Here is a 27,818-nt window from a genome sequence, read left to right as displayed (position 1 = left end):
GGGCCGTGGGTGCCACAGATGCACATTCAGCCCGATGCCCCAGGTCAGTGGATGGCTCTCGACTTGGGCGCACTGCTTCCATTGCATCTGTCCTCCCGGTGCCCACCCACCGGATGAGTCACTTTAGGTGCTCGGAATTACGAGAGCCCACTTTGAATTGTAAAATGGCGGCCACTAGAAATAATAGGATTGTGAAGCTTCAGGTAACCCGTGGTATGGTCGGCACTTCTGTTCACATTGGGGTAAGGAAAGCGGCTAAAAATGACTTGAAGCTCATATACGTTTGAATCGTGTCCAACCAGAGAAAGGGAATGCTGTCATCATGCAGGGCAGCTGCCCGTCTCTGTGGATAGTCTTTAATTAAATGCCGCTCACTCCAATGCGGTGAGCAGATGACCGGTTCCTTTTTAATCATGTCCTGTTCACACGTAACTGGGAACTGTGCTTAGAATGCCGTCGCCTGACATCTTTATGTGCTTTCTTACACGTACACTGCAAAGCGTGCACATAGACGGGGAAATGGTTACAAACATTGCCTTGGTTGCCATAGCAACGGGGCTACGTGCTTTGTAATTGGGAAGCTACAGTACAGTAACCCCACACCCTTGCAAACATCTTTCTCATTCATGTTCATGCCAAGCCAAATTGTTTTGATGCACGGCAAAAATAAAAAGAAATTGGTCTCACTGTACCAATATTTTTGGAAGGCAGTGTAGATGGTGAACTTAAGGCTGGGCGACCATGTATTCATTCATGGCCTAGTAAAATAATCAAAGAAAAATGTCATATTGTGCGCTTTATTTTTTTTTTTTTAAACCAGTATTGTTGTTTATTTTTCTGTCCCTTTTTTTTTTCAAGATCTGCTGGAGAAGTCCCGTGTGGTGAAACAGCCTCGAGGAGAGAGAAACTTCCACATCTTTTATCAGCTTTTGTCCGGAGCTTCTGACGACACGCTCAGTAGGTTTTAAGCGCGCGGCGCGTTAAATTGGGCTTATTTATTTTTGCATTTTAAGTATTATACACGCTTTAGGACCCCCACCTGAAAGGCAGAAATATGCACAACAATAAACGGGAAAGAATGAATACTTGGGCAGCCAGGTGTGATTTTCCGAGTAAACTCGAGTCTGTAACGTCAGCATCCTCTTTTCATTAGTTCCATTTGCATGTCAGACAGCGATAAATGCGTGCCCTGGTTAGTCGCTTTTGAGTTTCTTTCATTCTTTTTTCTGCGGACGTAAAAGTCATGTAGTAGCGCTTTAATGTTCCTCTTGTCTTCTTATTAGTTAAAGTAGATTGAGCAAAGATGTGACGTGATGTGAGCATTCTCAACCATATAGTGCAGCTGGACAAACACTGGACGGACGCGTTCATGGCACCATCTTCCTGCTTAACAAACACCGCAGAGAACAAAGGGAGGCTGTGAAACCTGTTCCTTGTATTTGCTTTTCCGTGGATCGGGGCATTGTTTTTATGTCCTGCACAGGATAAGAACATAATAGCCATTGACTCCAGAGCGCGCACACACACACACACACACACATCTGAGAATGTTTGATTCCGTTTGTTAGCACAGCCATGAATGAAAATCCGCACGTCCCCACTAGACATGTCATTTTGTTTAGTTGTGGGCGTTTTTCTCCTTTCCGAATAATGCAGAGATTGCCAACATGGAGGGCGAATTCACTCATATCACCGGTTTATATCTTTGAGATGGTAAAGTCATTTCTTCAAGGAATACAGCTGGGGATTTTCTTCTCGTGCCCGTGGGCTGTCTTTGACACTCAACCATGAATGTATGAATAATTGTCTCATTCAGTGCTGCTCTACAAATTGCTCCAGTACAATTACAATATCTGTCAGGTTAGTTAGGTAGGCCACGGTAATTTTTGTAATAACATGTTGGCATGCCAAATTAAATTTACATTATGCCTTTGGCAAGTATTTTACTAACAATTGAGGCTCTTCTGTTATTCTTATTTGTTCAAGATGATATTTGTATTAATTGGACACGCCGTATTTGACATCATACTAATATGGCAAGTCATTGACTCCCAAGGTCACTTTCCTCAATAATCAATAGGATTGTGTGTAGGCCAACATCCGCTGTAATTCCTGATTTTGTGTGTAACAGAGAAACTGAAGCTGGACCGGGACTTCAGCAAGTACAACTACTTAAGCCTCGATTCCGCCGTGGTAAACGGGCTCGATGACGCCACCAGCTTTAGGACAGTAAAAGTGAGTACAGCAATCATGTTTCAGTGTCATTCAAATTTCTTGAGTCTTTGAAGAAGTTCAGAGTGTTGAGGCGGTGTGATTTCGCCTTATCGTCTTGAAATAACAGACTCGCAGTAAAGATTGCGAAAAGCCTGTAGCGGTAAAACTTGTGAACGTTGAACTGGAGCGCATCCTGGAAGTTAGCTGAAGCTTGAACTGCTACCCGTGCCGGACTTGGGCACGATTCAGTGTCATTATTTGGGATGTAATGATTCACTCAAGCCCCGATTCGATTTTTGGTTTTCAGTTCCCGATTTTGATTCGATTCGATTTTTTTTTAAAAAAATGCTTTTTTTAACAGTAAAAATGAGCATTCTATAACCAAAAGATGTTTGTATTTTATTTAGCATTTGCATTTTCGCCTTGTTACAAAGAGTAACTTTTTGTACCTTTTTGAAAGAAAAAATAAATGCACTTAGATAAAATGTTGGCTGTTTAACTACATTTTTGTCCTATCTAGGTTTTGTTATTACCAGAACTAAACATGAAAATAAATAAATGTACAATAGATGTGACTGTTATTACAGCAAATCAATGATTAAAATGTTGATCGATTCTTTTATTTTTTACATGGATGCATATTTTAAGCAGTTTAAATCGATCCAAAATCGATTTTCGATGAATCGTTACATCCCTAGTCGCTGCTATGCAACTGTAGTTTTGTTTGGACTGATTGTTAGGGTCAAACGATCACACATTAATTATCATTATATGAATTCATATCTTTTCATCTCGTCCACCCATTCAATCTCAGGCACGTGTTGTTCTGATATGTTGTGGCAGTCCACAGACGACATCAGTATGGCATTATAGCTTGCCTTCTGTTCTTTTCAGAGAGGTTAAAGCCTCCCTAATCACAGTAATTTGATTTGCCATCCCCAGAATGCAATGCAGATTGTGGGCTTCATGGAGGATGAGGTGCAGTCGGTGCTGGAGCTGGTGGCAGCTGTCCTGAAGCTTGGCAACATCGAGTTCAAGCCCGAGTCGCGTTGTAACGGCACAGACGAGAGCCGCGTCAAAGATAAAAACGGTAACGCGTGGATGGACATTTCACAGCAAGCGGGGATGGCAAAGTGTCCGCTGCAATTTCCGTTGTTCGATCATCCCTGCATCATCATTTGCGCACACGACCGGATGAACTGCCGTTTAACCACTGCCCCCTATTGGCTCAATAAAAATGTCACATTATTTCTGGTCACTAAATACATTACCGTATATATTTGCTGGGCGTTATCACCGTCACTGCTGGTTTACTCTATATTGCTTTTATACATTCCTGCCTCTGGCAGAAGATAATCCATTTTGGGTAATAAAGAATCTATATTTTTTTTAAATAAATAAATCAAACTGGCTTTTTGCAATAATACCAGATGGTGTTTCCGGGAAAATATATTCAAATGCACACATTCATAGATAATCGACCAGATTGTGGGTTGATCTTTGAATATTCTATTATTATTTATACGCAAAAGCCCCCGATAGTGCTAGTTTGTTGTCACTGTTCAAGTTCAAACAGTGTGGAAGCATCCTAGTGACCAACAAGGGAGATGCTGTGAATGGAAAATACAAATGATCTATATCTGCAAAAATGCCTGTGCACAAGCATATCAGAGGGTGGAATCAGTTGCTGATAAACAAGCTGACATTCTTTTACCAAACCAGCTTCTTGCCCAGGAGCAAATTGAACCGGGGGCGGGGGGGCGGTGAAATGCTTTGACTTTAAAGTCACCGTTTGCCTATTTCCTCCTAATGCTTGCAGTGTCTGTTTGTAGTCTTGAGCATGTGTTCCCATGTGCAGATTTAAAGGAGATGTGCGGACTGCTGGGGATCGAGCAGACGGTGCTGGAAAGGGCCTTCAGCTATCGTACGGTTGAGGCCAAATTGGAGAAGGTGTCTACTACCTTGAACGTGGCCCAGGTGAGAGGGAAGGCTCGCCATTGGAATAGCAAGACATGCCCCATTTTGTCTTGTACGCGCTCGCACTAGCTTGCATGTTTCACGAGCTGCCACCTCGCATCCATGTCACTCTTGCGTGGAAAGCTTTCAATTATAGATGAGTGGTAGTCCTCTTGGAAATTCATTTGTGGGTCATATTTGAGAAGTCAGCGGGTTCACTGAAGTCACTTGTGCACCTAATATGGAGTCTGTAAAGCTGCTGTATTAGAATCAAATGGCGTATGTTGCTAACGCCGCTGCTTAAAATTGGCCTGGTATGATATCCAGTTATGTTGTCACAAGTTTATTGATATTCTTTGAATTCTCCTAACATATTGAATTTATCCTTTTTTTTTTTTTTTTTTTTGCAGGCCTACTATGCTCGAGATGCTCTTGCCAAAAACCTCTACAGCCGTCTGTTTAGCTGGCTTGTTACTAGGATCAATGAAAGCATAAAAGTAAGACGTGCCCATAATATGGTGATGTGTGATTGTATATTGTCGCTGTCTGGTGGAAACGTGGCACCTCCAAATGTGGTTAATTTCGCATTTTTCACAAATTGATACTATTGTTTTGTCATCTATCATTTTTATGCATCAATAACCAATTTGGGGTTTAAGAAATAGCTTGAAAACAAATCTGTTAACCCTCTTGAACACTTGTTGTCAAACTCCGCCTCTTCCCTCACTCTGCAGGATCCGTGTGGCATTGACTTGCCTAAAGATTGAAAATTTGGATTGTTTTGAGTTTTAATATATATTTTTTTAAGTTTTAATAGTTGTGTTAGATGCCTAAGAGTAAGCTTTTTTTTAATGGATCTCTGTAATGCTTCGGTGCAGAAGGAACTAGTCAGTCAAGAAGGTAAGTGCGTGCAGATTTATTTCTGCTTATTAAAGTGCTTAATCAGCTCACTGCTTTATTTATCGTGTCACTCGTAGCTCTAAGACCTTTAGCAAAGAATTTGAGAAGATGTAACCATAGTTGGTAGCTTCAGTGGAAATTAGTTGTTGTTTTTTTTTTTTATGAAAAAACACATCAGTGATTGAGCGTGGTGTTGATGATGGCAACATAAGCTATAATACCAACTTGAACGACGCAGTTTGGCAACTCAAGCGAAATGCCATTTTTGTTTGCTATCCTGAAAAGTAGCGATCTTGGAGATGCAAGAATTCTGCCCGGCAGCAACGATATATCCAATGCTGCATAAGGCTGGTCCCACACTACTTGCCTTCTAAAATTCTAATATTGACAAAATTGTCTGCCTGCAGGCACAAACTAAAACCCGCCACAAGGTCATGGGTGTGCTGGACATCTACGGCTTTGAGATATTCGAGGTAAGAAAACTGAAACCATTCTGTCTGCCATCCTGTCTGTGTCTCATGAGGACAGAATCTGACTACGCATCCATTTTATCAGCTTTAAAAGGATTTTGCCCCAGGCTGTATGTGTGACTGTGTGAGTGGCGACATACCTGTGAGGAGCTTATCTCCACAACTGTGGGCTGATAAAAGCATATTCATATTGGATTAGTTCAGCTTTACTGCGCTCAGGAGTAAAATCCTGTTTTGCCGCACATTGATTTCAACCCTAATAGCGGCGTAGCGCCGCAAAACAAAGTGACCTTGAAGACACTGATCAATACATCCTTTGCGCAAGTAAAATTCCAGATCCGGGGGTCCTGGACATACGAGGTTTCGAGGTACCGAAAAGTGCTCTGGAAGAATCACACAGCACAAGGCGTCGCATACTCTATGGCCGTTTTTACTGGTTGTCATTTGATGTTGTCTAGTTTTATAGCACAGGATATTTACCGTTACATGACATTTCCATGAATCCATTTGTTCAAACTGTATGACGTTACGATGGCCCAAACTTGTTGTTTCGAGTCGAGGTGTCAAAATCGATTATCAAACTGCTCGTTTGGAGCCATTGTTTGTCTTAAAATTGGCCAAATCTGATTTCCAGCCTCTGATTTCTTTCGTCCTTCATGTAAGCAGACTGATTATCTTTTTGTGTTTAATCCAAATGAGACATCTGCACACATGTGCTTTTACTTTGGAAAGCAATGATTGAACAATGAAATCAGATTTAAAAAGGTTGGTGAGTGCAATATCATTCCTTCTCGTAAGAATTCCATCTAAGTAATCGATTCTAAAATTACTCCGTAGTCACAGCCCTAGTTTTCTAGGAGAGTACATCTGTTGAGTACGGTGAAGTACTTTTAAGTACAATACATTTTCGTTGTCTGTTTTCAACCTTTTAGTTCGCGAATACACGTGTGAGAGGCGCTGAGTGTTTTTTTATGATGGAACAAATATTCTTTGCCTTGTTGCGCGAATGCAAACCCCCCCCCCCCCCCCCACATTACGTTCATGTCTTTGCCATTCCACTGCTCATTGACTTGACTCACTCTCAAGCCATTGCTCTCCTCTTGCCTGTTGTCTCGTGTCTTGGTCACCAGAATGCAGTAAGTAACACCAGCCTGCGGTTTGCTGTGCTTGACGCATGCTCTGATCCTCCTAATTCTGACGCTCACTAAAAGACAATTCGGGGGCTCCCGGTGTGCAGCACGGCCACGTGGCTGTAGAGATGCAAAAAGGTTCCAAAATTTGCATCTGCCGAGACGTGACATCCACTCTGTTGGCACCCAGTCAATATCAAACGCATACATCAGGCCTGGAAAAAGTTAACCAGGGTCTATCCAGAGGCTGCGATTAGTGTCGCTGCTTCTCAGAGGTGATTGCACACATTGTGTCCACCTGCCACTTGTTTGACATCGCACACGTTTTACCAGTGTGGTTATTGTTTTAATTGCCAACAGAGTGTTTTTTTTCGTTTTTTTTTTTTTTTTTGCTGTATTGCTGTTTTATTGAGTATTGATTTTCAAACCAAAGTGATTTCTCATCTCTTACAGGAAGTTATGCTATCTGAACAGGTTAAACAATTCCAACTTGCGTTTCAGCTGACTAAGCTCCAAAGGGGCAGATACTGGCATACTTGTTCTAAACAACAGAAATTGGGTGGTTTTGGACAATTCCCACTTGAGCCTTGTGCCTGCTGCCACTTGCCTTGCTTTGCTGTTGAATGTGCGAGTGCGTTTTTAGCGGTGAAGGTCACTGCGGTTTCTCAGTATCGGGAAAAGGGTTTTTAAATGGGAAGTCGACTCAAGCATTTTCTTTGCAGGATGTTTTATGCGCCTCTACTAGTCTAAACACGGCATTTTGATTAATATTGCGTTCGTGGAATATGAGTTAAGCAGCAAAATCCACCCATTTCTTGCCATCTCAGGGGGCAGCCATTTTGCCACTTGCCGTCGACTGAAAATGACATCACAGTTGCTCGGGTAACGGCCAATCACGTTTCACCTGTTGGTCGTTAATGGAGCAACTGTGATGTCATTTTCAGTCGACGGCAAGTGGCAAATTGGCCGCCCCCTGTGATGGACAAAAACGGGTGGATTTGACAACTTAACTCATATTCCACAAACACAATGTCAATCCGAATGCCGTGTTTAAACTGGTGGGGCTGCATAGAACATATTGTAGAGAACATTTTGTGGTTGATCTCCCCTTTAAATGGGAAGCGGATGACCTTTTTTTTTTTTTTTGCTTTGTGTTCCCATTTCCTTGACATTGAGAAACCTTACCATGTCCTTCACTCGCTGCGCTGTTACACTAAACACTTACTGCTGTGGCGAATAATGCCTAACCCAACACGCAGCAAAATTGGGCCATCTGCCAGGGTAGTGTGAGTTCCCCTCAATGGGTCATAATTGACGCCAATTATAATTGCCTGTAGATGTTTAACAAGCATATATGGGGTGGTTACTTACAGTAAATGGCTTTATCGGAAGGTCCCATCTGCTTACGCCAGGATGTTTAATAGTAGTGCTTAGATGTGTGTCTTTAATAACAAGGTAGTCACATTTAGAAGCTGCTAATAATAGAAGAAAAATATCGGTTAGTGTTTTTGACTTGTATGTAACCTCCCAGATGTTCTACTTTTGAGTTCAGTCTTCCAATACGAGCTTTTTTTTAATTGAGATCCGTTTGTATCTGTATGATGACCTGTTAGCTGAGATAAAAAATTACCATCTTAAAAATGAATTAAAGGGACTTATCAATGACTCGTCTGTCCCTGTTCCTCCAGGACAACAGCTTTGAGCAGTTCATTATCAACTATTGCAACGAGAAGCTGCAGCAGATCTTCATCGAGCTAACCCTGCGTGAGGAGCAGGAGGAGTACGTCAGAGAGGCAAGTTTGGATATTGACACGCAATCTACGTAGTCACAATTGTGGGGGGTGGGGACTAATAGTCACTTTGTCACGTTAACGTTAGCAGGCTTCCTTCGACGTGTCCATGCTTCTAAGCTCGCTTGCTTCTACCTCATGACAGTATTTTGTTATCTCAAACTGTCTTGCCATCTCCTCCAGTGGAGGGTGAGAAACGGAGGTGATCTCTTAATCCTGCCGGAGTAAGCGATCCCCCGTTGTGGCCCGTCAAGAGCTGCTTGTTTTCAAAGCTGAGTGTGTCTGAGTGGCGACCCCTCAACTCCTTCCCTACAAACACAACGGCGGATGTGCTGGCCCCTTTCCAGTGTGCAGCATGGGAAAATACCACAAGGCCTGTGGACGGGAGCGAGTCGCACCAATCCGAAATGGCGCTGGCGGTCCATCAGTATAAGGCACGCCCTCTTTGCGCCCAGCCCCCTCCAAAGATCTGTCACATTGCTTACATCAACTGAAGCCGTGTTCCCAAGCCATTAGTTGCTGTGATTTAGAGTTCCACTTAGCAGGCTTTTTATTCTTGTCAAATTTTCTTTCAAAGCCAGCATTGCGAGTTGCGTGATGCGAAGTATATGATGTTGTCCCCCAAAGTAAGGAAACAACGCCCCCGCCCCCACACAGACCTTATTTGCTTACAGATATAATGGAAACAGAGTGCAGGATGGAATGTTCCTTTTGTGACTGTCATCAAACATCACTTTTGTTCTTTATTATCAAGCCATTGTAGCTTTGACCTTAATTTCCTTTTGTTGCAGGGCATTGAGTGGACCAACATTGAATATTTCAACAATGCCGTTATCTGTGACCTCATTGAGAATGTAAGTCTGATTCACACCAGTAGAAAAAAAAAAAAAAAAAGCTCGTCTGGCTGTAATGAAAAATCGCAGTTGAAGTTCCAGCACTTTTGAGTACTCTTGAGAAAAATGTTTTAAAGTGAAAGTCCACCCCAAAAATTTCTGTACAATATGTTCCATGCAGCCCCACTAGTCTAAACTTGATGTTCTTATTAATATTGTGTTTGTGGAATAAAAATTAAGCCGCAAAGTCCACCCGTTTTCAGCCATCTCAGGTGGCGGCCATTTTGTCACCTGCTGTTGACTGGAAATAACATGGTTGCTCAGCTTCAGAAAACAGGTGAGCCGTGATTGGTCGTTCCTGAGCAACTGTCATTTTCAGTCGACAGGAAGTGACAAAATGGCCGCCCCCTGAAATGGGTAAAATAGGGTGGATTTTGCCTCCCAACCCAGATTTCACAAACACAATTGCAATCAGGATGCCGTGTTTAGACTAGCGGGGGCGCACACATTTTTTTTTTTTACAAAATGTTGTGGTTGATTTCCCCTCTTTAAAAATGTAATCATGTCAAATGCCCACTTTTGGTGTCTTCACGCCACCAGAACCAAAATGGCATCATGGCCATGTTGGATGAGGAGTGCCTGCGTCCCGGGACAGTGACTGACGAGACCTTCCTCGACAAGCTGAACACAGTGTGCGCTGAGCATCAGCACTTTGAGAGCCGTCTTAGCAAGAATTCCAAGTTCCTCAATGATCACAGCTTGCCGCACAGTTGCTTCCGCATCCAGCACTACGCCGGCAAGGTACCGGATGGCAATCTACAGGCGGCGCGTTTCCCACATGTACTTGCTTTCTAAAATGATGCAAAGCAGCAGCTAGCGATCGCATCCTCATTTTCATCACGGCTCACATGGCAGTTAGGGTTTACCTCACAGAGGCATTCATGAAGTAAAGTAAAGTAAAAGAAAAGCCAGACTTCTCACAAGATTGTGCCCTTTTCGCCACTCAATATTTTTACTGACTAAAATCCAACTTTGTTGTAGAAGAAATTAGTCTGTTTTATTTCAAGAAAAAATATAACTTTTGTCTTTCAACTACTAAAAAAAGAACCCTCGACAATTGATAAATATCAATAGCCTAAATATCACTTGATGAGTTTCAACTATTTAATAAAAAAAAAAAGTAACTTCTAGACAAATACAGTAAAAGACTACTTTTAAACATAACAAAGCTTTCGAATTTTGAATTTATTTTTTAAAGTGTACTGGGAAAGATAACTTGATTCTCAGAAAAATAATTAAATTAAAACTACAACTTCTAGAATCAAGACTATTTTGAAAAGCCTTTTAACTGCAGTTAGTTTTTTATCTTAACATTTTTAGCTGTCATGCAAGTCTAAATGTCAGTTAAGAGTCAATATTAAATTAAACTATTAAACACTCCATTTGCACTTTAAAACAAGTATTTTTTAACAGACATGGAAATAGTGACAGTCATTGAAGTATAACGGTTGTACAATGTACGTTCAGGAGATATATGGGCAAAAACTAGCAAGTGAAGAAAAATTCTTAATTTTAGCACAGATTTTTTTTTTTTACCAAAATGAAAAGAATAAAATCCTTTTGGAAAGAAATATTTGTCCATTAGTGGTCCATAAAACCAAAGCAATCAAAAACCCAAAATGTTGCACAGATATTTTCTAAGGATTTGTGTTTTCTTCCTTCCTTGTGTCAAGGTGCTGTACTGCGTCGAAGGCTTTATGGACAAGAACAACGACCTGCTCTATCGAGACTTGTCCCAAGCCATGTACAAGGCCAACCACAGTCTGATTAAACAGCTGTTCCCTGAGGGCAACCCAGCCAAAGTCAACCTCAAGAGACCTCCCACTGCTGGCTTCCAGTTCAAAGCATCCGTGGGCACGCTAATGAAGAACCTGCAGACCAAGAACCCCAACTACATCCGGTAGTGTGTGTGTGTGTGTGTGTGTGTGTGTGTGTGTGTGTGTGTGTGTGTGTGTGTGTGTGTGTGTGTGTGTGTGTGTGTGTGTGTGTGTGTGTGTGTGTGTGTGTGTGTGTGTGTGTGTGTGTGTGTGTGTGTGTGTGTGTGCGCGCGTTAGGGCTGCACGATTATTAATCACAGTTATTCTTTCCGGTTTGGAAAACCTCTATTTTCATTGCACTACTTTCAACAAACTAAGTTTTCAGTGCAAAATGAATCTAATGAAACCTTTGAAAGACTAATTTACTGTATATATATATTTTTAATAGAATTTACTCAAGAAGTTAACATTTACAAATGGCTAGCTGACTACAAATATGCTAGCAGCTAGCAGAGTGTAATCCCAAAGTCCAGACAATGTATGTTGATGTTTTTCAAGGCACTTGCTCCTCATCTCCAATTTTAGTTGTACTTCCTTCTCTGGACATGACTCGCTGTCTCCTGTCCACCCAGCGACTTTAGGCTCGCTACAGGTTGCGTTACCTGCTGCGCTCACTTTAGGCAACTTAATGAAGCCCTAATCATGTGTTCGCCCCCTGGTGGTTGGCTGACTAGTGCTTGAGAAAGTGCTTCATTAGATATGCCCACATTTCGAATGTAAATATCAGATTCATTTAATCACAGCATCGCAAAATGTGATTGCTCGTGCATCCCTAGTGTAAGTGTGTTGACAGAGCATTAATAATGTGTGATACTAAACCTTGCGTGCCCATCCTCTCATATTTTTGCTAGCTGCATCAAGCCCAATGACAAGAAGGCAGCGCACATCTTCACAGAGTCGCTTGTTTGCCATCAAGTGCGCTACTTGGGCCTGATGGAGAACGTACGCGTGCGAAGAGCCGGCTACGCCTTCCGCCAGGCGTACGGGCCCTGCCTGGAGCGCTACAAAATGCTCTGCAAACGGACCTGGCCGCATTGGAGAGGGCCTGCTAGGTAATGGTCATGTTTATTCACCGGCAGCAGGTGAGGGGGGGGGCCCATTACCGGGACCTTTGCCAGAACCCCTCTGAGGCTTTCAGTGAAATTGTGCAGCCGTGGACTTTAAATAGTGAGTGAGCTTCCAGCTGCTCCCAGTGGAAAGACTGACTGTGTGACCAGTGCTAATAGGCTGCCGTTGGAGTGGTCAGCTCCCAGGTGGGATTTTGTGCAGCTGCGAGACTGAATCCAGTTATGCTCTTGTAATGGTGCATAATGTTTCCTGCAAATAAATCGTTTTAGAATGGCATGCACATTATTTCCGAGCTCATTATGCAGCATTAGATTTTTATCTCCTGTATATCGGTGATTCTCAAAATATGGTGGAGCCGGCTCCCTCTTGTGGTGCATGAAAGAAGGACCTGATGGATTAATCGGGCGGCCGATTTAATTGGGCGATATTAGCTCTTTAAAAATCAGCAAAAATCTTCAAAAGCTACCCATTTTTTGCCGATTTTTCTCTGTTGTAATGTGGTCGATTAATCAATTATCGGAATTTTACTATGCCAAATATCGGCATGTGCCTCAACAAAATGACCATATTGGTCGGGCCCCACATGAAAAAAATCACAGCCAACGTATGTTATATTTCAGTTTGAAGTTCACTACATTTTCATTTAATATTTTTATTTTATTTTAAATATAGGTGCAATTTGTATTTCACTTTCATGTGCATTGCAAAGTCAATAATACTCAATTTTTAAACATGTTGTTCAGTTAAAACCATCAAGATTGAATAGTAAATCATTTTATAAAAGCAGAATATTTGATCAAGCGCTTGATATATTGTCGAAATGTTTATAATATTGTGGCTAGTTCGTGTTTATATTGCATACAGAGAATTTCGCTTAGCCTCTGATTGTTTTCTAGCACAGCTTTAGCGCCCATTTTCTCAGGCCAGTACTGCGCATATTTCATCGGGCCTCACTCGGCGCGATCACATAGGAACATGCGTTATGCTGCATACTCCACAAACGCAACGTTCCCCCTCTGCGCCGCAGTACGTGGAGGCATTTTATCCTTATCACTCGCTGCCTTCCATATCAGACTCATGTTTCGCCCACTTTGTTGGTAAAATCACATTCCTATCTTGGCACACTATTTCCTCACTCAGCCTTGTTTGTTTCTGTTCAACTGTAATATATTCTCATCTTTTATGAGGAATGAGCTTTGAAAACATGGTTTTCCCCCCTGTAGGGATGGCGTAGAAGTCCTCATGGCAGATCTTCAGGTTCCCACTGAAGAATTCTCCTACGGCCGCTCTAAAATCTTCATCAGGAATCCACGAACGGTAAAACCTGCAGCACTTGTGTGTGTGTTTTGCCATACGTGCCTGAATGGCAAAAGGTTGTTCTCGGTTGTTTTTGCACAATTTTTGTGAAAGTGGGACGTTCCGGCCCCCCTACTTAATGTTTTGCCTTTAACCAAACACATGCTTCCATTTAGCTGTCCCATCTTACATGGGAAATGAGCAACTTGCGTCGGCTCTTTAACGACTCAAACATGTGTAATTTAGTGCCTTTTTTTTTCTCTCGAGCAAAATACTCTGAAAAAGTGTCATTTCGTAGCAATCGCTTACACAGCTTGGAGTATTACGAAATGGATTACAAACCTTGCCATAATCATCTTCAAATGAGATCGTAAAAAATCGGAGGGGTTGTCTGGGGCAGTTCTTGGCCCGAGGCTGCATTCATGGCTTCTGCATATAAAAAAATATATCAAGATTATATGCCTTCAGGTAAAAAGACATTCAATGTGATCATACGGCAACTGAAGATAAGTGATTTTTTTTTTTTTTCTCCCTTCCCCCGCTGTGGGCCAAGCAGTAAAACGGCATTCTGCTCTCTTCACAAGGTGGTGCTTGGACTTTGTTCTTCATATCACCGAATCAATATTTGCTCAGAGATAAACATTGTTTTCCGCATCATGAAGATGGTAAAAGACATTGCACTTTGCGACCTGAATGTCAACACCCCAAAGTCCCTGTGAAGTGAAAATAATGTGAAAAGCAATAGTAGTAGTCGTTCTCAGCCTTTGCGCATTCTTCCAGCAATTATTTTCAGTTATGTATAACGTATTGAGAAAGAAAGGTGTTGTCTTATGGTACGAGCCACCCACTCTCCCCACCCTCGTCTTCCTCACAGCTGTTCTTCTTAGAGGAAAGGCGGCGGCAATGCCTGCAGGACCTGGCCACGCTCATTCAGAAAATCTACCGTGGCTGGAAGTGCCGCACTCACTTCTTGTTGCTGAAAAAGAGTCAGATCGTGGTGGCGGCGTGGTACCGGCGCTACGCGGTGAGGCAATTAATCTGCCAGCGTAGAAACAATACGAGGCTCGTTTGACTTTTCACATGATGTCCGTTTGCGCCTGACAGCAACAAAAGAAATACCAGAGGATCAAGAGCGCCACCACCGTGGTGCAGTCGTACACTCGGGGATGGCAGGTGGGCTTCCAAGTCGATTTGTGCTTTTGTTTGTTTTAGAATAAAAAGGTTCAAAGGAGTGTTGGAGCCGCCCAAAAAAAATACAGCAACACATTTTTCGATTCGGTTGCATATTATCGTCATGAAAGTCATTCTGAGAAAAATCATACAGTGGTGCCTTGAGGTACAAGTTGATTTGTTCCATGGATAACTCTAAGTATTCGTGTCTTAAATCATTTTTCACAATTGAAAAGAATTCAAATGCTGTAATCCGTTCCAGCACCCGACACACACAGACACACACGCACACACACATTTTTTTACTGAGGCAAATAGCTCTCTATAATATTGTCATTTATACAAGAAAAAATACTTTAACAAGTTTGGAAGTCCAGCAATGCGTGATACAATCGCCTGAGCCAATCAACTGATCTTCTCACAATATTTGTCTTACAATTACCAATTAATACTCATACTCAGGTCTTCACTTCCCTTCTTCCCTTGTACAGATGCAACTTTATCATGAAAATAGGACTTTTTTTTTTCTCAAAGATCCAACTTGCAATGTCATAGTCTAATTGTTTTTCATTGTCAGTGTGTCTATAAAACTCACTAGTGTTTTTTGGTAGGCTCGCAAACTGTTGAGAGAACTGAAACATCAGAAGAGGTGTGAGGAGGCGGCGACCACCATTGCGGCTTACTGGCATGGCACTCAGGTACTGACGCGACTCGGAGGCCGCGTTCTGTCACCAGATCGTATGTGCAAAAGCTGAAGGCCTTTTCCTCTTCCTATGCAATTCCCTTCAACTGTTTTTTTTTTTGTTGTTGTTGTTGTTTTTTTTCTGCCGTATGCATTTGACGCCGCTTCTTATGCTAATCTCACAACGGCCCTTTAGCTTTTTCTTTCCATTTGATTTGTTTGGTTTCTTGACTCTCCCGTTTCTCACACTCTCCTCTTTCTTACCTAACGGCCCCACGTCCCTCCAGGCTCGAATGGAGCTGCGCCGTCTAAAACAAGAAGTGCGGAATAAACATGCTGTGACAGTAATTTGGGCATACTGGCAGGGAACAAAGGTATTTCCAACCCGGACGTCGTGTGTAGCTGTCCCGCCTGTCTTGTCATCATCCCTGTTCACCAAATCCCCTTACATCAAGTAACAGAGCCGGAGCTCGTCTTATTAACACTCACTCGGGTCATTCTATTTTCTACCGGCCTTTAGTTTGCCATGTTTTTTTTTTTTTTTGTGGCGAAGTGTAAAATCGCTAGAAATAATTTGTGGTCACCACCTCATGCAGGGAACCCGCATGTTCCAATATGCTGCCGGCGAAAGCAAAGATGCTCATGAAAGCAATGTATGGTGTATATCCTACTGGTTAAAAAGAAAGAAAAAAAAAAAGCCTCTGTGTCATAGTCTTTGTAGCTCTAGCTCAGGGATGGGCAATTTAAATTCTGAAGGGGGCCAGAAGTTTTCATCAGTGCTACTGGGGGGCCACGTAGGACCATGCACTTCCTAGCCTGATGTTTGACAAAAATGCTATTTTAAATACATGTAAAGTACATGCTCCTAATGAATTTCATTTTTGAAAAGATCCACTATCCTTAACCAACACCAAAGGCTTTGAACCAAGCAACAGAATACCCACATACAGTGTAAAGGACTCTCTTGCATAAAAATAAGCATTCAAGGACGGCACGAAACTGCTGGACATGTAACCAACACGCTCACTTAAAAGTTTAATATTATTGAGGTGCAATGTCTGTCCTGCATATCATTCCAAATCTACCCAAAAATATTCGGCCTACTCACATTATCTGTCATCTGGTGGTGATTGATGATATTACAACTTAAAACTACAGTCGACCCCTACATATTTGCAGTTCGGCACTTGGGAATTTGCATATTCGTGGATGGTTTTTTTGGTCAACATTCTTAGAATTTTTCCCTTTTTTTTTTTACACAGACTTTTACTCTCTCTTTTCCTGCCGTTTTTCATGGAAAGTGCGTATTGAGTGTTTATCAGTGTTGACAAAAAAAAAAAAAAAAAAGTTTTAATTCAACCACCACTTGCCCATCCCTGCTCGAGCTTATCAGCGTTTACGTTATCAGTTCTCATATCCGCCACGGTTGCTCTCTAATCAATCTCACATTTCAAAGTTTCCAAAGCAGCTGATAAGATCGACTGCATTGATGCTGCTCAAAGACATTTTCTGAGGTCTTTGCTCTATGGCCAGATCATTTCATCATCACATGGTTCCAAAAGTCATGAAACTGATTGACGAATCGAAATGCATCTTTACTGAAATGAACTTCCTCCGCGACGTCCGCCATTTCCTATCAGGCGCGGAGGGAGTTGCGTCAGCTGAAGGACGAGGCGAGGAATAAACGCGCCGTGTCGGTCATTTGGGCCGGCTGGCAGGGCACCAAGGTATTTGGGAAGCCTGTTGCATTGACTTGTAGTGACTTTGTGACTTGCCGCCTCCATCCACACCCGCCTCCATCGACGCCCCCCCACCCTAAAAAAAATAATCCTCTTCATATCCATCAGTGATCTAAGCCTGCTGCACATACATTGTTTTATTTATCAAAACTCATCTAACCAAGCCCACAGAAGCCCATGTCTCCTGTTCAAATGCCAGGTTTTTATGAGGGGAAAAACGAGACCAAAGCACATCATTTAAAAGTTTTTTTTTTTTTTTTTCACCATTAACCTGAAGAAGAATGGAGATTGTTGTCACATTTGCTAAACATCCAGTACTTGCCAGAAACTCCTTCAGCTCCTTCCATCTTGCTCTCAGCCTCTTGGCAGGCCTCCCAAACAAATTGTGTTCTTGTCTTTATTTATGTTGTCAAGGAGTTTGCCATATTTTCTCCTCATGATGACCGTCTGTGCGTTCCAAAGTATATTTAATGCCTTGGAAATGCTTTTGCGCCCCTGAGGCTGTGGAAGCTCTCTGCGAGCCATGGCAAGATGTGAGTGACTAAAAAAAAGTCAGGAAAAGCCTACTAGAACATCTTGATTGGGCTTTATCGAAAGAAATGTAAATTGTGTGGCAGCTGTTTGCTGGGGGGGGGATAAAATGAAAATTTAATTTGAGTTGTGCAAGTTGTAGGTCACACCTAAAAAAAAAAAAAAAAAAAAAAAGTTTGGAAGTTTTTTTATTTGTTTTGGTCTCATCACAAAAAGCTGGCATTTGCATTCGGGGTGTGTAGACTTTTGATATCCGCTGGAGGTTCATGTTTCGCGTGTTTTCAGCACAAGTCCCCTTCTGCCCACTCAGCTCCGCATGCCACCTGCTGCCTCATCTGCATGAGTTATTTTTTTGATTTTGTTTGCTAGCCAACGCATGCTTTCTCTCTGCATTGCTGTGCCATCGTCATTTTTCTCCACAGGACCAGTTTGTAGGCCTTCAGGTGACATTTTTTTCTGTCCGCATTTATGACGCAAACTTGAATATCCCTTTCCTTTGCAGAAACTCCTGGAAAGTATTTGTTTCTGAAGGGGGGGGGGGGGTCAGTTGTCCTAAGTGCAGTCGTCCACACGGGCTTTGCGTGTATGCGTGTGTGTGCAGTGTTGGATGCAGTGTTTGATGTTTGCTCACCTTGGGCAACGCGGTGTCGCCCTCCTTTTTTTTTTTTTTTTTTTTCTTCTGCTCATCTCCTCTTGCTTGGTTTTGTTTCCCCCCTTGTTCTGTGTCCTCGCCCGTCCCTTGAACAGGCTCGCAGGGAGCTGAGGAGACTGAAGGAGGAGGCCAGGCGTAAGCATGCTGTCGCTGTGATTTGGGCCTGCTGGCAGGGACTCAAGGTACCGAGCAGCCCTCAGGCCAAGCCATCAGCCAGTCTTGCAACTACTAACCATCCCCCCCCCCCACCGCCATGTCTCCTCACGTCTCTTTCAACTGTCTGTGTCCTCATTCAGGAAGCCAGTCTCTGCCTAGTGCAGACAAACGCCTTTTTCATAATGCCGTTGTTTCCTTAAACGCAATCTCAAAATTCACAGTGGTGCCTTGAGATGCGAGTGACCTGATTCGACTGTATTTTTGTTTTGTTTATCAGTCAACTCGCTTCACAACAAGCTTAAAGTTCACAGTTGAAGTTTACTGTCAAATTAAATCAAGTCAAACGAAAGGAATGACACAGTTTTTAAAAGAACCACATAGCTTACTTAGCCTTTCAGTCTGCTAGCTTAATGCTAGTGCTAACACTATGTGGCAGTATTAACACTTTAAGCAACAAATTGTGAAGCAACACAAATGTAGGCAGATAATATAACAATCGGCAAGGCAGTTTTATTTACATGGCACATTTCATGCACAAGGCAAGTCAATGTGCTCCACACAAGCGAAAGCACAACATTAAAATGTTGTGCATTCAAAGGCAAAGCAGAGAACACAAACGTAGCTTACTAATAATTAGAAAAATGTACAATAACAATAAACACATTTCCGAACAAAAAATTTTAAGAAATAAAAAAAAAAAAAGGGCTTTCTAAAATTTGTGACAGTAAAATTGATTTCAATCGGTAAAAAGAACTTTAAGGTATGGGTGGTGAAGGGTTTTCATCTGGATTTAAAAGCATTTACACTCCATTCTTTATCTTCTACAAAGAAAGAATATTACTGCTCAGGACTCGGGAGATCTCCGTTATCTATATTATACTGCCCCCACTTGGCTAAGCCCACAACAGAAGGAGCAGCACAGTGTCAAATTCTTTCCATTCTATTTAATTGGCATCTCTGGAAAATGGAATGACAGTATTACGCCCCAGAGCAGTGCCGTGTTTTTTTTACTTTTTTGTTTGCTTGCTTGTTTTTCCTCCATGTCATTTTCCCGCTCGATATTTAAATCCCAGTCCACATTCCTGTGCAGTCCTTGAGGCCTTTTGGGACAAGTTGTCCTTCGACATTGAGCCGTGCACCCCCCCCCCCCCATGCAGCCCCCGTGAAACGACGCAAGAACTGCCTTCTGCTCTTTTAACGGGTCACTTAGCCCCACTCCTAAGAAAAACATTTCCACTTCACCCTAGAGGTTTCTTGCTCTGCTGGTCGCGTTTGCCTAATGCTTGAAAAATTGTTGGTACCCTGACTTTTTTTTTTTTTTTTTTTTTTTTTTTTTTTTTTTTTTTTTGGGTGTTAGAAATTGCAACATTTTGAAGGCAAACTTTTCGACTCACAGGGCTGAGGCTGTCTTCTGTTGCTGTCTTTCATCCATTCAACTAACCCCATGTCAAGCGCCATTGTTTAGTGTTTAACCTGTCCTTTCTCTTCCTCTAGGTGTGCATTCAGTGTGTGTGCGTGCGTGCGTGTGACATTGTAGTGATTGACTCAAAGTGTGGACATTGTTGCGGTGTTAATCTTTCATCATCCTAATTGTTCACCCCGCCCGTCACGATCCACTTTGCACCTGTCCACGACACTTTCCACTATTAAGGTCGGCATGAAGGTCATAACTGTCAGTAACTGTTCCATTTTGGGGGGGTCATTTTATTTGATGCGATTGCAGCAGCTTGACGTTAATTCCTTGGTTTCCTCCCATCCGTTTCACGTGACATGAAAAAGCAGCAGCAGATGATGGTCTTGTTTTTGTGTGCCTTTCTCTTTGATAGGTCCGCAGGGAATACAGAAAATTCTTCAGGGCAAATGCAGGGAAAAAGATTTATAACTTCACCATCCAGAGAATTGTAAGTAGGGCTTCAATGTGTCAATTTGGTGTTCAACAGAGGTACCTTTTAATGTCCAGTTAAGAACAATGACAGATAAAGAGGTCCAATTTCGATGCGTCTTTTTCTCTTGTAGATGCAGAAATACTTCCTGGGTCTGAAGAAGACTTTGCCTTCCACGTCCCCCATTGACAAGAAATGGCCTGCCCGCCCTTACCGCTTCCTGGATGCAGCTCACACGGAACTGCGCGCAATCTTCCATCTTTGGAGGGTGGGTCCCGTTTCGCCGCAATTCTGCGTCATGTTACATCAGGTGGCATGGATCCAGCCCGCAATAGTTGATATCATACCTCATGTGCCTGGAGGAAGAAAGCCAAGCGCGGAGAGTCTCTGTTGGCGAAATGCATGCGTGCAATGGATGAGTGCGCCCAGCATTGCTAACAGCCTCTCAAATCGCTTCTTTCTTCTCGTCCACTTCTTCCCTTTTTATTAATAGTGGCATGTTGCGCTGTGTTGTTTGTGGGTCAATTTAAAGATACACTGAAAAACGTTTTTGTTGAATTTATTCGACGAAATAAATGATCTAGGTCCAGATTTTTTTTTTTTATTCTCTAGGAAGTGGGTCAGTGTTTTGGATTTATCGTTATTTTGTTTTGACTTTTTTTAATATATTCAGTTTTGAATTAATTTTTACAGCCATTGTTTTTATTTTATTTATTTTTAGAATGCTTCATTTTAATTGAGTTTTTATTGATTTTAGTCTCAGTTTGTTTTGTTTTTTTAAATACATGGAGTATTTGTCGGGTGTAAGATTTAATTAAAAAAATAACTCACTAAATATTGTGTGTCCTGTAATATAGTACAATTCTCAAACGACTGTTTGACCTTCCTTCTCATTTAAAATGAACCCCAAAGGCTCATGATTTATAAATATAAGCAATTTCATTTCACAGTATTTCGTTGAGAAAAATATTTTTTCAATGTTAGTTTTAATTCAGGATAACAACCTTGGTGCGGTACGGGTTAGTCTCCGACTGTAATTGAATCCATAATTCTGAAAGCCAGGACAGGTACTCGTCCATTCACGCGCTTCCCGACACGTACTCGTTTTTCGGTGCAAATGTGTCCACACAAAGAACTCACCTGTGAATTGAAGTGCTCAGAATGTGAATCCCGCCGTTCCCTTTTTTGTGCTCAGTGCAAGAAATACCGAAGCCAGTTCACCGAGGAGAAGAAGGCCGTGTATGAAGAGAAGCTGGAGGCAAGTGAGCTTTTCAAGGATAAAAAGTCGCTCTACCCGAGCAGGTACGGAAAACTCACTCGTGCGCGTTGCTCTTCGTGTTGATGCGCAACAATTCTGCAGCATAACGCTCAAGTCGCACGTGCGTTTTTTTTTTTTTTGTTTGTTTTTGTTTTTTCTCAGCGTGAGCCAGCCCTTCAAAGGAGACTACCTGGAGATCAGCAAGAACCCCAAGTATCAGAAGCTCAATAGTTGTGTTGAGGAAAAGGTTCTGCTGGCTGATGTGGTCAACAAGATCAACCGGGCCAATGGCAAAGTAAGAAAAACAGCTGCCCTCTATTCACGTTGAATTTTGCTGCGCAAAGTGGAACATTTCAGCCGGAGGGTCTCGCAAATGTTTTGCTCCATCTTAACATTTTTGCATCATTTTCCCCCCCTCGCTCCCCCCGACAACATTTCTTTTGTCGGCCTTTGCCGCGAGGCTGACACGAGCCAAATTGGATTTGCAAGCAGTGTTAACGCTGTTGCGTCGCCTTCAGGGCGCGAGCCGCATCCTCCTGCTGACCAAGAAGAACGTGGTGCTGGCCGACCAGAAGACGGGCCAGGTGAAGGCCAGCGTGGCTCTGCCCGACCTCTCCAGCGTTTCCGTCAGCACGCAGAACGACGGCTTCTTTGCGCTCAAGCTCAAAGAGGTGAGGATGACCACACACAACTGGTATACGATAAATACGATTTTTTTTTTTTCGCTTTGGAACGTCACCCGGCCGAACTGCCAAGTCGGTGATGAGGAAAGGCTGTGGGCGTGGCTATTATGTGAACGGGCTACATGGTGACATCGCAATTTGCAAAATTCAAATTCATTTTCCAAATCATTGAATTCAACACTCCCTTATAATAACAGCAGCTCTTCGCTGTTACCGTGGCAACCGCTGATCGTTGTCATCATTATTGGGCCGCTTTTGTGTCTTTCTAAGAGGCCAAAAGATGGCGCCAAATCTCTGGTGAATAATAAAGAAGGAATTGGTGTCAATGACGTATGTTGAAGGAATACTTATCAACTGATCTTAAAAGCTCAAGGAGGAGCTGAGTTTTGTTTACAAGGTTAAATTTACTTGAATAATGATTACGGTCATTTGTGTTGCACATGACAGTAAAATAAGAACTGTACTTAATTGTTTCAAAACAAACAGTTGAAGATTATGTGCAAATGTATTTTTAAATACACCAGAGTGTGCTTATAATGTGCTGTAAATGATTTTTTTAAATGTCGTGTAACATGAAAGGTCCAAAATGTCAAGTAGGATTTTGCTTGCAAGTTGTACGAACGAAGCCGTTGCGTGACGGTGATGTCGCCACAGGGCTCGGCCTCGGCCGTCAAAGGAGACTTCTTACTCAGCAGCGAGCACTTGATCGAGACCATCACCAAACTCCACCACATCGGCTCCACTGCCTCAGACGACGGCGAGCAGCTCAACGTCGACATCTCGGATGAGTAAGTCGAGTCCATTTTATGAAAAATAAAACCTTTCAAATATTCTGCTTGTAATTACTGTAATATTGTGATAAGAGACCAAAAATACACTAATTTATTCAATTTGTATCTTCTTAATCAGCCTGTTAATCTGCTATCTGTATTTTAGCCTGCCAAATATTTGAATCGACACCTGCCTTCAAAAAAATAAATAAAAATCCACATTGCTCGGGCGCTAGTAAAAATGCTCGAGAAGAGAAGAGAAATGTCGCTTGCCGCATCTGGGCAGCTCCCCCGGGCAGTTTTGGACAAGCGTCTCCTTTCCTTGTCCTCCGCCTGGATGGCCTTTTTTGACACCCGCCCTCTTTTGCGTCCTCGTAGGTTTCTGGTTCAGTTCAAGCAGGACAAAGTGTGCGTCAAGTTCATCCAGGGAGCCCCCAAGAACGGCAACGGCGCGTCCTGCAAGCGCAAAAACAACCGGCTGCTGGAGGTGTCGGTCCCCGCCACAGCATAGGCAAAGCGCCTTCCGGGACCGTGCCGACCAAGGACTGACGCGAGCGCCATCACCCCGCCGAATGACACTGCACTTATTTCCCTCTTTTTCTTCCCTTTAGTCAAAGTTACTCCGGCGCCACTCCACCTCTGACACCTGTGCCATTTTTGGCGGCAGAGAAAGCCCCTAATCGGGTTGCGTGCCACAGAAATTTGGTTCCATTGGCGTAGGAAGACGGGAAAATAATTAGTTGCGAGTGGCGGTGCTCGCTCCGCCTGGATGTGGACAGCGCTAAGAGAACGAAGTCCGAGCCCCGACTGGCCTTCACTCAAGCGTCTCGGCTTAAAAGGCGCGATGACGTGCGGGAGCTGTTGGGTCCACAACTTGAAGTACTGCACTTGCTTTTATACTTTGGTAGAACCAAAAAAAAAGAAGAAAAAAAAAAAAAACAACAAACAAAAAAAAAGCATTGCAAACTGTATTTTCTGGATAGTTTCTAAAAGGAAAAAGCACAGTGGGCTGTTGAATTGTGAGATTATTGTAATTTCTTTTTTTTTTTTTTTAAATCCATAATTCCATGTGCCAATGACTTGTCATGTGTTGGTGTACACGCATAGAAATGCAGAGATTGGCCCCCTCGTAGTTATTCTCATCATTGCCAAAAAAAAAAAAAATTTTTGAGGGAGATGGGGACTGTGATCTGCATATGGACGCTGCACACGTGATCAATTTTTTTTTTTTTTCTCGACTATAGCCAGTGTGATCCATGCCAAGCTTTATTTAATCTGCAGCAATACAAAAGCGATGATAAACTACCAAGAAACACGAGATGGTACCTCAACGCTCCGAGCTGGCTTGATTCCGCTTCCGAGCTTTTCCGTTTCTCCTGTGCAATATTATTGTTTTTTGGGGTTCTTTTTTTGGGGTTTTTTTTCAGCTAAGCAGTAGTGCGCGGCCTTAAGCTGTGTGGCCTTTGCATGGACTCTCTTCCTCGGTATCCTCGTTGCAAAAAGTTTGTGAAATTGCAGCTTTTCCAAATATAGCTAGAGCAGTTTTTTTTTTCTTCTTTGCTGAGAATAACCAAACGCTGAGCACACACACTCACACACACACACACACGTGATGATGTGTTTGTTGAATTGCAGGTCGTTTGATCAGGTTTCTTTTTTCCAGCTTTTGGGGGAATATGATATTCAACAAAATGAGTTGTTGACGTGATTATGAGTATTTACTGGTGAGGAATATTTTTTAATGGAGAATGTGGTTAAGTGGAGTCATGTTTCAAAGTACCTTAGTTTGTAGTGTGTACTTTTGAATGTCACCTATGACGCTGAGACTACTGCTTGGGAACACTTGTTCCTTTTTTGGGGCGTGCAGTTTCAACGCACCTTTTTTTGCTTAACTCACATTTTCTTCCCTGGTGTCTTGTGGCTACAGCTGCTTTTGTGCCTAACATTAAAAAAAAATGTTTCCTGAGACAGAACACAAAAATGTTCCGGTGTAACATATACAAGCAATCTTTTTTTTTTTTATTAATTAAATAAAGATCAGTAATAAATGAAGGTTAGCATGGCGACGTTGTTTTCTTTCCGTGCTGTTATTTATGGCAGCGTCGTTTGTGTCACTTTCTCACTGCACATGAGGGACCGTAAATTATTGCTGCATGATGGATGGCCTTTATGGGTTATTTGGCAGAATTTGCTCCTGGCAGAACTGTTTAAAACGCATTCTCACAGGATAAGTAAAAAGGCAATTAAAAAAAAAAAAAAAAAAGGTTTAAAAAGTATTTTTTTTCTTCTGGACATATTTTTAGATTTCTGTATTTATATATTTTTGGGAGGATTAAAAAATATTTATTTTTTTTTCTTAAGTTAGATTTATCAACTTTAGAATACATTTTCAGTAACAAGTTTTCATTTAAGAATTTTCCAATAGTTTAGTCAAATTATTTTTCATTAAGCGCAACCTTTTATGGAAAAGATTTGAGTGAAGTTCCTTTTTTTTTTTTAAACAAGTTTCAAGGGAAAAGCTATATATACATGTATGTATGAATGTGTATGTGTGTATATATATGTGTGTATATATATATGTGTATATATATGTGTGTATATGTATATGTGTATGTATATATATGTATATGTGTATGTATATATACATATATATGTATATGTATATATATGTGTGTGTATATATAGAGAGATATATATTTTCAATGGACAAAAAACTAAATTGCCTAAAAACGGTTTTGTTTTTTTTTTTTAATTACCGGTAAATTGGATTTTTCTTTTTTCCAGTTTGTATTTTATTTTTGTACATTTGAGTCCTATATTCACAAAATTAGTTAGAATCTTCAGAATTTTTTTTTTTCAATTGTTCAATAGTTATAAATCAAAATCCTTAATCTAGTCTACTGTTTTTTTCTTTCATTCTAATCTCCATTTATGAGACACAAACAATTTTTGTGCACGCTACCACATCTCGTCCACAGTTCAAAGTCATTCCTGAGATGCCGTTTCGGTTTTTATGTATCAGCCGTGTATCAACAATAGAAAACTATTGACGAGGGTCCGGACAACCCCGGCCGGGCCTTGTAGTCCGGCAGCCTTCCAGATGTTTTCCATCACATCTGGGACGATTTGTCCCGGGTTACATTCCGTGGCTTGTGGAGCCTTACGGCAGCGGGTCTCCGGGGAGCAGCCCTTTAGATTGAGCTAAAAATAGCACAGCCCCGGCGAGCATTTTGGGAAGTGGTTCCCACCGTTGTGGAGGTCTGGGAAAGGAAGGGGGAGAGCTGGCCGACCGGCCTGCCTCCCACCACTCCACGCCTGAATAGTCGAATCTGAGTGAGAGCTCACGGGGAAGGTCCCGCTACGAGCCAATATGCAAGGAATACACGAAGAGGAACCGTTTTCTAATTGGGATCAGAAGGGGTCTTGGTTCGACTGGGACTCAAAGAAGGAGCGTGGATGGAGGCTCATTTACTTTGAGTGATTTGGTGGATCTTTAGCGGCACCCTGTGGAGATAAAGTGACATTACTGTTTTTAAAAAAAAAATGCAGCTCGAGATGATACGGATTGTAAACCTACATCGGCGACGGAACTCGTGTTTGTGCATAAAATCATGATAACCGTAAAATATGTTAAAGGGGAATAAACCGTCTAGGCCGTTACTACTCCGTATTCTTGCATAACCGGGCAAGCTTGTTCATTGCGAGCTGTTCGTAACCTAAAAGCGTCGTATGTCCGTCTGGTCGTATGGATCGAGACTCTGTAGCAAGACGTTTTTGTGATATCATATCATAGCCACTAGAGGGAGACCTTACTGTTTTTGAGCAAAGATGTTGAAGGCCTTTAAAAAAAAACAGGGATGAATTCACTGCTCGAATTGTATAATAACTCATTGTATTAAGATTTCAATTCCTTTTAAATGTATGTATCTTTTAAAAGGTATTTTTTTTCTTCCAGGTATAACAAGTTAAATAGAGAGCTATTTAGAATTAAAATAATATAAAATAAAATCAGACCAGGAGTTGAGAATCTGTACTCCTATTTTTCACTTTCACTTGGCCCGTTCATCATAACTGCATACACCATATTAATGTTCTACTCAATTCCAAAGTTTTTGAGGTCAGGGTTCTTCCATCCTCAAATCAATCAATCGTGCTTTTTTTTTAAATTATTTTTTTAATTATTACTGTCAACGACCCCATCACCTGACCACACACACTATCTCCATCAACAATTGCAAGTCTCCTGCAACCAGATGCCTCTCATAGTACCAAGAGCATCAAGACTGCAAAAGAGTGTTAATACTGAACGAGAGCAAAGTATCCCCTTAAAAAAATAAAAAGTTGGCCCTTTACGTGCCACAATGATGACTAGCATTCAAATTCAGTCGCGCAGTTGGTCCAAAGGGTTCATGAAGAATGAGAATTTTCTATTTAAAAAGCTCAGTGGTGCCTTCAAATACAAGCGACCCATCGGTGTGGCATCGTTCTAACCCTCGAAGCAACAATACTCACAGGCATGTATTCTTTATCCTCTGCGAAGAACTAATATCGCATCTTACTGAGCAATTGCGACCATCTCCTCCATGTTTATGCTTATGTGTGTAATTCTTTGCTTTATGTTTGACAGTCAAGGCCCCATTTTAAAGGCAGAGAAAAAAGTGACCGCACTTGGTGGTGGCATTGTGCATACGGCTGTCTGGAGGGAGGACCAAGAGGCTGGAAGGACTTTGATTAATGACAGCAAGTGGGTGGTAGAGAGT

At 42.0% G+C, this 27,818-nt stretch overlaps 1 protein-coding gene across 3 annotated transcripts in view; it reads left to right on the top strand.

Moving 5' to 3' along the window:
- myo1b (myosin IB) overlaps window positions 1-25,110 on the top strand; it is a 48,501-nt gene extending 23,391 nt beyond the window's left edge. The window contains exons 8-32 of one of the 3 annotated variants that reach the window (XM_086052139.1): window positions 859-957; window positions 2,132-2,235; window positions 3,157-3,304; window positions 4,073-4,191; window positions 4,581-4,667; window positions 5,478-5,543; window positions 8,359-8,463; window positions 9,252-9,314; window positions 9,894-10,094; window positions 11,027-11,253; window positions 12,022-12,222; window positions 13,462-13,555; window positions 14,409-14,558; window positions 14,639-14,707; window positions 15,316-15,402; window positions 15,674-15,760; window positions 17,027-17,113; window positions 18,404-18,490; window positions 20,291-20,365; window positions 20,481-20,615; window positions 21,543-21,649; window positions 21,768-21,900; window positions 22,124-22,276; window positions 22,943-23,076; window positions 23,437-25,110. In XM_086052139.1, coding sequence (XP_085908265.1) covers window positions 859-957; window positions 2,132-2,235; window positions 3,157-3,304; window positions 4,073-4,191; window positions 4,581-4,667; window positions 5,478-5,543; window positions 8,359-8,463; window positions 9,252-9,314; window positions 9,894-10,094; window positions 11,027-11,253; window positions 12,022-12,222; window positions 13,462-13,555; window positions 14,409-14,558; window positions 14,639-14,707; window positions 15,316-15,402; window positions 15,674-15,760; window positions 17,027-17,113; window positions 18,404-18,490; window positions 20,291-20,365; window positions 20,481-20,615; window positions 21,543-21,649; window positions 21,768-21,900; window positions 22,124-22,276; window positions 22,943-23,076; window positions 23,437-23,569 — 2,951 coding nt within the window. In that variant the 3' untranslated portion in view covers window positions 23,570-25,110. The remainder of the gene's footprint in view (window positions 1-858; window positions 958-2,131; window positions 2,236-3,156; window positions 3,305-4,072; window positions 4,192-4,580; window positions 4,668-5,477; window positions 5,544-8,358; window positions 8,464-9,251; window positions 9,315-9,893; window positions 10,095-11,026; window positions 11,254-12,021; window positions 12,223-13,461; window positions 13,556-14,408; window positions 14,559-14,638; window positions 14,708-15,315; window positions 15,403-15,673; window positions 15,761-17,026; window positions 17,114-18,403; window positions 18,491-20,290; window positions 20,366-20,480; window positions 20,616-21,542; window positions 21,650-21,767; window positions 21,901-22,123; window positions 22,277-22,942; window positions 23,077-23,436) is intronic. The other 2 variants (XM_086052140.1, XM_086052141.1) reach the window with 2 other exon arrangements.
- The last annotated feature ends 2,708 nt before the right edge of the window (window positions 25,111-27,818 follow it).

Source organism: Filicampus tigris, chromosome 14 (assembly GCF_054856515.1).
Source record: "Filicampus tigris isolate MCC_2025a chromosome 14, RoL_Ftig_1.0, whole genome shotgun sequence".
In the NCBI taxonomy this organism is placed as follows: Eukaryota; Metazoa; Chordata; class Actinopteri; order Syngnathiformes; family Syngnathidae; genus Filicampus; species Filicampus tigris.
The sequence above is the reverse complement of the archived record's forward strand: the minus strand, read 5'-3'. Positions and strand labels throughout refer to the sequence as shown.